We start from the raw sequence: 10,802 nt of genomic DNA on the forward strand, positions 1-10,802 counted from the left end.
AGATCCATAAAAAAATCATGTTTAAAATCCGTAATTTTTACGGGTATGAGAATCACCGATGTGTTAAGATCCACCTCTCATTCTACACAATGAACATAACAAATATACTGTTTACAAGTAAACAGGGTCCAACCAGCCAAAATCAGAATGAATTGGACTGGATTTGGTCAGGTTGAGGATAACCAGTGACCTGCCGGTTGGAATACCGGCAATCCAGCAGTCCAATTAATCATTCAGCAAACCTGAAATAGACATGAGCTGCAGCACTGTTCACATTTCAATTTCTCATGTGCGTGTTTGAGAGAGAGAGAGAGAGAGAGAGAGAGAGAGAGAGAGAGACTAATTGACCTTCACCTCTGTTGCAAAACTTTCACCTCATTGATGTTCTCTTACAGATACAAAGACGAAAAGCTATGACAACAGGGAAGGAAAAGATACTCCTACGAAATTTTAGGAAAATACCAAAAAAAGCAGAGAAATCCTACCCCAAAACCCTGTAAAAAGAAAGGCTAAAAAGGAAAAGGAGAACTTGTAAACAGCTGCCCACTATCAAACCCATAACCAGATCCTACTAATGCAAAAGGATGTAAAAACAAAAGATAAAGGCAATGTAAGGTCACTAGAAAAGCTTAGGCTTACCAACACTTCAAAGAAAAAGCTGGTGGAAGGGCTTTTTCAGAACAAACCCTTCTCTCTTTATTGCTTGTGAAGTAAGACAGCCCGCTTGGAGCCGCCTGCGGCCTTTGAAACTCGGCCTTCATTCACCTCTGTATATTATACTTGAATCTAAAAAAAAAAAACAGCAAAACTTCTATAGGAACTGCTGCTTTAGGGAAACCAGAGAGTCTAGCAACTGTTGGCAACACCATTCTCAAGAACTTGCCCCTCCGTTGATGTTTTAGCACACTTTGGCGCATCACCAGCTCCTGCAGTCGAACCATTTTCATCAGATGGTTTCCACTCTCCAGGACCCTGGCCAGATTCCTTCTGTTTGGGTGATGCCAGTTCGGTGGCTTGCTGCAATGCTGCTTTAGTGTTTGGCATGTCGCCATCCTTCTCATTGGAAGCGACATCAGCTGTCTTTCCATCCCAGACCTGCAGAGAGAATAAAACATGATTAGGAGGGTTCAAGCTGAAGGTTGCATTTGGCTCATGGTCATTCCAGTAGTGGAGAAAACTATTATGTGACTTCAGCATTTCTAATACCTGGGGTGAAATTGGCCAAACACATTATATACCGTATAGATATTGGAAAGGAGCTTCCACATCCACATCAGCAATTGCACTTCATGATTTTTACTGTTTTTGTATCCAAGCCAGTACCAGCAGGATAATGAATCCAACTCTCAATAGGCTGGGCTCAGGCTAGTACAAGGGTGGTCCAGCCCATTTACATTTGAGGTCTGCCCCTGCCCACAGACCTGACAATTAGGCTCAAGCAGGCACATGGCTGATACAAACAGGCCCATATTCCGGATCGGATTGTGCCTAGAATACAAGTGTCATTAAATCCCCGAAATGGGAAGTGTTACTAAAGTTAAGAAGAGGCTCAGCCTGTTTATTTTCTGGGCCCAACAAGACATTCACAAGGCTGGCCTGGAGCAGTCTCGGACCAGGATCCCAACAGGTCAGCCCAGCCCATTGATAGCCTTCTGGGTTTGCCACCAGATCATTGTTGGCAGCAAACCCAAGCACACTCAATACACTGTTTGGGGCGGCACAGAAAATGTCGACTGCATCAGTTGCCACTTTTTTCTGCCCCAACACATGAATGAGATGAGAACGTAAAGGTCAACATCCAATCTTTTACCAAACCTTGGCAGTAGCATATCCTGTCTGTCTCAAGGACCAACAGCACCCCAATGTACCCACCATAGTGACAAACCTCGTTCTCAGCAATTTCTTGGGAGATCTTCAAATTTTGAGGTTTTTCTTGGGATATTAACAGGACAATCTTGCCAAAAATAAAATTATTTAAAATGCTTATTTTAAATTATTAAATAAATTTAAAATTCATACATATATATATAGACACACATATAACAAATTCCTTTTTTAAACTATTTTTTGAGTTAATATCATGACAAAAAACACAGATTTTAAAATCCACCAGGATCTTGAGCATCTTGGTTTGATATCATTCAGAGTTTTTCTAGGGATATTATCGTGAAATTTTCAAAATGCCAGTGATATTTCTCATGCTGCTTACCATCCTCAAGCAATGCATGGTTTTCCTCCCAAAAAAAAAAAAAAATTTAAAATTTAAAAAATTTAAAAATTAAACAAAAAAAATTTAAAAATTAAAAGAAACAGAAAATGATTCACTTGCCTGTTTCTGAAATTGCTGTTGCTTAGCCTTCTTATCCTGCATTGTCTTCTGACGAGCCTCATAAAACCCAAAATCATCCAAGATGCATGTCTTACTGGTGTAATCCTTGAATATTTGGAGCATTTCAAGCCCTTGATCAAGCTTCACCTGTGGCAACCCATGACCATGAGTGCAAAAGCAAAAAAGTGCACTAACAGTAGAATCCTTTCCAAAGGGATGATGCTCACCTCTTGAGTGTCTCTGCTGTTTGTCACCGGTTTGTTGTCATTGTTCTCGAGGGTGATGTGTTTCAGCATACTGTTGGGCATGTCCTTTACAATGTGCCACTTCACAGGAAAACAACCATTCCACTTATCCTGCTGCCAGTGTTCAACCTTCTTATTAAAATCAACTGGACCCACCATCTCAGCGAGACCAACAAATTGGCCGCTGCTGTTGACCTGTAAAAAGCAGTCAGCTGGCCTGGTTACTCAACTGCAAAATGCAAGAGAACTGCTCCAACATATAAAAGATATGATAATTTAAAAAAAGGCTATATGGAAAGCGCTTAAAGAGTTTGTACCAAGACGATTGAAGGTTTCCCAGCAGACATCACAAGTGGCACACGTGTGCGAGGCCCAGGCCGTTCATCAAGTGGATGTCATCTTGAACATGCAATGGCCCAAAAATTCAGGCTGCTCAACTCATATAACAGGCCACACATGCATGAGAAAAATGGGCGTTTCATAAGAAAAATGGATCCTCATCGTACAAATGGATGAGTGAGCCCACCTGATTTGCTGGGCCAGGTCACATTCAAGGTCATTGGGTTGTGGACCTACCCAATGAACAGCCAAGCTCCTATGCATGTATCTCTTCGACACGTGTACCACAAAGGAAACTCCCAATTGTCTTCATGTAAATATCCTTTGCACTTGTCAAAAGATGCATCTCAGTACTCACAGAGAAAAACAAAAATACAGGGCAACCACCAGACTTCTCTTGAGCTTCCTGGTAACAGAAATCCAGCTTCTTGTTTCCATGCTCAGTGCTTGACCAGACACCATACTTGATACTCTTGTGAATATCATCCTCACTATACGACTTAATAATGAAGAACTTCGCATCAGAGTACCCGACTGGGAATTCTTCTTTGTTGTATTGATCCCTGGTTGTAACTGCACTTGCCTCATCACTATTTCCATTTAAAGGAAGGCTTTGTCCCCTGACTGCTAGTGTGATGTTAGATGCAAAGCCCTTCTGATTTTTGAAACGGCCAGCCCTCGGCCCTTTGCTTAGCTCATTCAGTCCATCTGAATTTTCATTGCCATAACCGAAAACAGATCGACTCCTGGGCTTGTACTTGTTATCAACAACCATCCACCCACGCCCACTTGCTTTGGCATCGTTACCATTGGATCCAAAACCAGGACCAGTTCTAACTGTGTTCCCAAATTGGCCATACATTCTACCATTTGTATACATACTATTCATGAATCCTGGAGTTGGTCCCATGCCAGATGGCCTTGGGGGGTGCAAGCCCTGAAGATGTGAATGGAAAACCAAGTCAAAAAGGATGCATGTTAACATATCTCATTGTGGAATTAACACTCTATGCTATATAGTTGAGACAATCAGAAGAGATGGCTGCGACAAAAATGGAACAAAAAAAATAGGAAACAGCAGGTAGGGCAACCACATCTCGTCTTGCAAAACAAAAGTATAATCACCTAACGCATAAAGATTTTTCATAATCTAGCATGCACGAATATCCAACACATTGCCTACAAGACTATAATGCAGGAAGAGGAAGAAAGATGCAAGTGCCGGGGGGCTTCCACAGAACACCAGTCCGGATGCAGAAGAAGATGTAATGCATAGAAAATCCAAAGTGACAATAAAGGCTGCACAGCTTGCATACCATGACATGCGGAAGGGGGCAAAGATTCTGATTCCTTGCTGATGGAACTGTTGAAACAAAAGGCCCACTTGTTCCTGCTCTTGACTGGCCATCAGAGAACATGGGACCATCTAACCATGGCCCAGTTGATCGCATTCCATCGAATCCAAATCTCGGATCCTGGAATCCAGAGGCGGCAAAACCACCTGGCACAACTCCTCCGTGGGAACCATTCGAAGTCCAAGAATTCGGGTTGATTGGCCTCAGTGGAGCTGACCCTTTGTTGCCGATCAAGTTCCCGTTTGCAACTCTATTAGCATTTCCTTTACCTGTTTCGACAGGCACAGGTGCTTGATGAGCAGCAACTGAAGTGGAAACCTCCACCAGGGGAGAAGAGCCTTGATTGTTGAGGTATGGTGGCGGAGTTGGTGGCTGGTAGTAAGGAGTTCCATACTGATAATTCTGGTGGCCATATATCTGACCATCATGTCCCATAGTTGGTATAGAAGACCCAGCCGGTTGGTACGCACCATAAGGAGCATATCCATAGCCATGATGATACATAAGAGGCCCATTATCTCCATAAACTCCCTGCCAACAATCAAGAAATCTATCAGAACCAACTCTTAGACCCTCAAGGACACAACCAAGACCTTAAAGACACCTGACAATAGCTTCCAAAGAATTCTAAAGTATGATAATACAGCACTGGAAAATTCAAGATCAAAATCTAAAGTTTCCTAGCTTTGTAAGAAAAACAAAACAAATACAAGGTAATTGACTGTGATAATATATAAACAGAAAAGATTTGATCATTCACATAAGTACCTCAAAGTCATCCATATATGCATGTGTGTATGGATGCATGTATGTGTAAGCACAAAAACTTACAGGAGGCATTTCCACTCCATTCGAATTGACATATCTAGGGCAGTCCTCCCAGTCATTGACAGGACCCTCATAACCTGGAAAACAAAAAACCAAGCGGTCAGAATTCACAAAATGCTGAAAACTGTATGAAAATAGATGTTGAAGCAACGACATCAAGCAACAGTAATTGTTGAGAAGAAGTAAAATTATGGCAGCAATTTTGATAACTCATGATGCAGTACCAAAACATTACGACCAATTGCCTGAACCATCATCTTAAAGCATCATAAAAGATGTTGCGATCATGGCAGCCCCGAGCCCAAAGTGCTGGGTCATATAACACCATAAAAGGATATGCATGAATGTCGATGTAGAACAGCCAGTTTTCACCCCCTTTCTAGCAAGAGGCATTATAAAACAAGCAATGGGTTCATATTTGAAGGAGAATAATCCCGATTTCCTTTCATAAACTTGTGAAAGGATTTAAGCTACCAGAAAAACCTTCTTTCTTATGTGTTCTTTCACTTTCGATGCAAGTTGGTAAGCTAGTCAATTAAATAAGGATCTATTCTAATATTTTCTTGGGGAACCTCTTCTTGTTCAGTGGATGAAAATCATCAACCCAAGCTCCAATGTGTGCAGGTGATCAATCCTTCTTTATTCTTCGTTTCTTGATTGTACAAAATCTTTCCACAATACATCAACAAATAACACCATTTTTTCCACTAAAAAAAGATAATTCGGCAAGAATCTCATAATAGATTTTTCCTCTTTCACTTTTGCCTTGCACCACACCCATAATAATCCATCACATTACATAAGGATGATATCCTCGCTATTAATGCCAAGTTAAAAATCATGCACTCAACCAATCAATGAGAACCAAGATTGGAACTATAAATCAAACAATGGTTGAAGAGCAACAGTCAAGAGTTGAACAGAAAATCAGTTTACCTCCATAACAGTAGTTCGCAGACGGATATCCATTAGGAAGATAACACATACTTAGATCCATGGAATCCTGAAGAAGTGGGGTCATAGACCTCTCAGATGATGGGATTGTTGCAGTTGACACATCGCCACCATCGGCAGACCCATACCGTGTGACAGAAGGCTTCTAAAGAGGTCCAATCCGATTAATGTCAATACAAAGCACACAAGCTTCAAGAGCAATGCAGGAATAATGCATCAGAGTTATACCTTCTTGGTAGCTTCAGGAATTTCAAGGGTCTTGGTTTGAGAATCTAATGTCAATTTTTGGAGCAAATCTGTACCTTCTGTAATAAAAAGTGTTAAGGAAAGAGAAAAGGAAAGCCCATCTATCGATGCAACGGATTCAATTTATTGAAATTTCTCTAGAGGCACCTTTCCATCACACGCACATGCACAAAGAAAAAAAAAAAAAGTGGCAGCTAATGTAAAACTGTTCATAAACAAAATCACCCATTCTAGAGAATGCGTGGAAGGCACCTGACTATCAACTGTCAGATCGCAAATTCTGGAATTCTACTGAATAGTAGAAATGCAAAAGTAGTAATAATAATAATAATATTAAAATAAATTATCTTTAAAATTAAAAATTAAAAATTAAAAAAAAAAATCATAATTCAATTTCACCTTTTCTCATTCCAAACCTAGAAAAGATGCATGCACCTAAATGGCTTATTTATTTATTTATTTGAAAGATAACGAACTCGGGAGGTGACCGAAACTACTCAAGAAAATCAAGATTACAACCCCTTAATTTAGATACACGAGAGGCCCATTCAATGACCAACATACTAGCCCTATGAGAAGTGTCTTCCACCAATTTCTTCTTCATTATTGAAGCATCTAGCATTTCTTTCTTCCCAAGTATTCCATAGAACTGCTAGAAGAGTTAAGCACCGGGTAGTTCGCTTTCCATTGGGAGGGTCGGCCCCGTGCCACGGCCAGAATAAGGCCCTATCAGATTGAGGCATAACCCAATTAACTTCAAAGATTTTGAGAAAATGAGACCACACCTAGAATGCAGGACTGCAAAAAATGTGGCCGACTGACACAATTTAAATAGGTCTAGATCCAAATTACTGACCCATTTAAAAAGCGGGTCCGATTTGGGTCCACCCACCACCATAGAACTGTTCAAAAACTCAAACTGGGTCAATCACCTAATCTACCCAGTTAATTTTAGTTTTTTATTATAACAATAATGTTACTCAATTTAACTAAGAGACTCCCTCCACTGATCTCTCAGCACTGTAAGTTATAGTGCTCATAATTGCATTGGGGCACTTAGCCTAATTCATATACAATTAATTATATCCAATTCACATTTCATGGGCTACCATGCCAACATCACACCAACTTCACAATATTAACCATTTGATTGACGTTCTTTAATATGGAAAGTCAAGACTCGAGACCAACTACACAGTTTGATTCCATCAACAATTTGATCCATCTACTCGTTAGGACCCATCATTGATTAGTTATGATTCTTTAGAATCACTTTTGTTAGGCAATTGTTGCAGCTATCCCATCCATGGCTTGGAAAATGAATGACTATAAGAAATAAGGCCAAATCAAGGATGCATTGGATCATCTGATTAGTACGATATTTGCATGGTTGCTTATGTAATGTTTTCAGGATTTACTGGACAGTTCAGACAGGATTTACTGGACAGTTCAGATCGATCAATTGGACTGTCCAAGTGAACCAATGTAATTAGGAGGGCTATAACTTACCAGGGGTGCTGAACGTGTGACACACATGGAAGAAGAGTGTGGAAAGAGAAAATAGTAGAGAAAAACAAAGGAAAAGATGCAGCTACATGCTACAAAGATAACATAGCAGGTGCATAGTAGAAAGAGGAGATCATTGTCTTCTTCTCAAAAGTAGCCCTTGAATCCACAAGGAGAGAAATCTCTAGGGAAGAAATGAAAGTGACATTATTGATGAAAAGTTTGTTTACAAAACCCTTTAATATGACTTATATAAGCCCTAAACCCAAAATTCATAAATTTCCCGAAATAGTAAACTTTTTTCATAATAATAAATTAACTTAGAGTAGAATGACTTCTAAACTAACTCATGGACTCAAAATACCCTAAAATAGTGAAACTCATAACTTACTAAAATAGTAACTTTCAAAAAAAAAAAAACTTACTAAAATAGTAAATTAACTTTAAACTCAAAATTAACCCTTAAAACATGCTGGTGCTGGCCTTTGGAATTAGCCAGCATGTATCGCTTATTGATAGTTTTCCAACAGGAATTATACACAAATGAAAAACCAATCTCAAATCTATGATCGTCAGAAGCTATAGTGGGCGCTAGACCCTTCGATGACACTTTCTAGCCCAGTTTCTTTCAATCCTAGTCATCCATGAGACAGCCCTTTACTTTGTCCAACATCAAATGGGAGAGAACAATGTTTTCAATAGCCTGTGTATCAAGTGGCATAAGTAGCCTGAGTATATATCACAGAAGGTGTGAGAGCCGTATACATCCGCAAGCGGGCCATGTTACATGACGTGACATGTTCGCGAAACCTGACTACATCGTCTGAATCTTCTCGGGACCTCCATGGTGGCAGCGGAAGCGGATTGGCTGGTGTACCACACACCAGCGATATAGCCGGTGTAGTTACGTGTCGTGCGAAGACGAGTGCTGATGCTCCTCGAGCTCCAAGTTGTACGAACGGTTCAAAGGAGATCAAAGTTGCATGGGCCCCAAAATGATGTATTTTTTTATATCCACACCGTTCATCCATTTTTTGATATCATTTTAGAGCATCAGATACGGAAATTGCCCACTTTCAACTGAAGAATAAGGCCCCAAGATGGGTGACCAGGATTTTCAATTCTGGGGATTTTTAGGGTTGTCAATGGGTTAGTTAACAAAACAACCACCTTCATTTCAAATGTCTTCTCATGCCCATTGGATATTCAATGGGCTCTCCCCTACGGAAACTAATTGCGGGGGCAAAAATGTCCAAAAGCTGCTCATATTATATAGAGTATAGATAGTGATCTAAGAACCCCAGAGCAGTCTCTTTAACTAGTATCTATTACATACTACAATAACTTACCAGTTAAGACACCCGGCCTCACAATGACCCTACCCAAACGAGACTACACCAGGACCCTAATATCCCACAGTTACCCAGACGTGTGACAACAATTACCCAGACCCGATTGCATTCGGATCTGGTACCTTGAACGTGGCACCTGACCCCCTTACATGGTTACAGAATGAGTAGACCAGGATCTGACCCATTGACAACCGTAAAAATCCCCAGACTGGAAAATCCTGGCCACCCATCTTGGGGTCTTATTCTTCAGTTGAAAGTGGACAATTTCTGTATCTCTTCTTAATCATCTATTCGCAGTCCCCAAGCCATTAATTTGCAGCATGATCCATCCATGGCATAGCTCAACAAACCAATATACAGGATTCCCAGACCGAGGACCCCACTTGTCAGGACTAAAACTTTCCTCTCCAGGATCCTACAATTCCCGCTCAGAGGCTTGCTAGCAACGCTCTCCCCCTAGAGGAGCACTCAATCCGATCATCCTTTCTACCCAATCAAATGACAATCCTGACCATTCATGTATAAATTCCTACAGTATTTGGCCAACAAAGCAAGAATCTCTCCCATCAGAGATCATCACCGTTCATACTAAGGCGCGATAGAAACCGCCTCTCTCGATCATTTTCTCCACAATTCAATTTTCCAGATTGATGAGATCTCAAATGAGTGAAATTCATACATATCAACCATCAAGTTGGGAACTTCTAGATGAACGGTTCGGATCATCACATGGCCTCTAAGGCGAAGCCTCCCAGAAATCTCTCCTCAACAAAAGCCCCAAAAACCCAATACAAAACCCTAGCAAAAGGCAAAAAGAATACAAACACCCAAAGTTTTCGGATCTACAAAAACCCTAGAAAAGCCCTAAAAAAAAACAAAACGAAAAGAAGCAAAAGAACGAGAGAGAGAGAGAGAGAGAGAGAGAGAAACACCGTTGTTTTTCAATCAGCAAAGGAGCACAGAAAGGATACGATCTGCTGCAGGAGCGACGGCCGCCATGGTCTAGATCTCTCTCCTCCTCCTCGTCGAACGAGATAGACGGTGGTGATGATGATGAGCTCTGGCGGAGGCGAAGACCCTAAACCTAGGAAAGAGAAAAACCCTAGAATTCGGGAGAGAGATAGAGAGTAGGAAAGAAAAGGGTCTGTTTCTTTACGAACCGTGGCTCAAAAGCGGTGATTCAAATAGCCCCACGGCTCCCCTCCCAAAACGGATATTTTTTTAATTTCCGTAAGAGAATAACTTTAATACTCTGCTGACTGTGATGGATGATACGCAGGCACTTAGAAATTACTTAGATATTTCGCACTGTCACAGAAGTAGATAAAGTAAACCATCCAAAATTATATCATAAACCAAAGTTTAAGCTTATTTGTTTATATGAATATTGGATGGAGGACATTTATTTTACGGTTTGATAAAAAACATCCAACGTTCCTATTTTCATAAACAAGTGTCCACGAATCAGAGGTTAGGATTGTTTAACCAATCTCTGATGTTTGGATTTTGACTTTTCGACAGTGGATGGCACAATATGGTTGGTTTTATTTTGAGTTCTTATATTCCAGGTATACAAGTTTTTAGTGCCTGCGTATCAAGCAGCATGAGTAGCCTGAGTATATATCATAGAAGGTGTGAGAGCCGTACA

At 40.6% G+C, this 10,802-nt stretch overlaps 1 protein-coding gene across 8 annotated transcripts; it reads right to left on the reverse strand.

The window, feature by feature from the left end:
• Positions 1 to 580: 580 nt before the first annotated feature.
• Positions 581 to 10,318, reverse strand: LOC131249284 (YTH domain-containing protein ECT4-like). Of its 8 annotated transcripts, none has more exons than XM_058249932.1 (9): positions 10,126 to 10,318; positions 6,279 to 6,355; positions 6,033 to 6,195; positions 5,037 to 5,173; positions 4,269 to 4,799; positions 3,272 to 3,850; positions 2,557 to 2,769; positions 2,330 to 2,476; positions 581 to 1,095 (listed from the first exon to the last, which is right to left on the reverse strand). In XM_058249932.1, exons 1-9 carry the CDS (start codon positions 10,151 to 10,153, stop codon positions 847 to 849), a joined length of 2,124 nt encoding a protein of 707 aa, XP_058105915.1. In that variant the 5' UTR covers positions 10,154 to 10,318; the 3' UTR covers positions 581 to 846. The 8 variants fall into 8 exon arrangements, with proteins under 8 accessions (XP_058105915.1, XP_058105914.1, XP_058105913.1 ...); XM_058249931.1 differs by having other exon boundaries at positions 4,230 to 4,799; positions 6,033 to 6,192; positions 10,126 to 10,317; XM_058249930.1 differs by having other exon boundaries at positions 4,230 to 4,799; positions 10,126 to 10,317.
• Between the last annotated feature and the right edge of the window lie 484 nt (positions 10,319 to 10,802).

This window comes from Magnolia sinica, chromosome 6 (genome assembly GCF_029962835.1).
Source record: "Magnolia sinica isolate HGM2019 chromosome 6, MsV1, whole genome shotgun sequence".
Taxonomy (NCBI): Eukaryota; Viridiplantae; Streptophyta; class Magnoliopsida; order Magnoliales; family Magnoliaceae; genus Magnolia; species Magnolia sinica.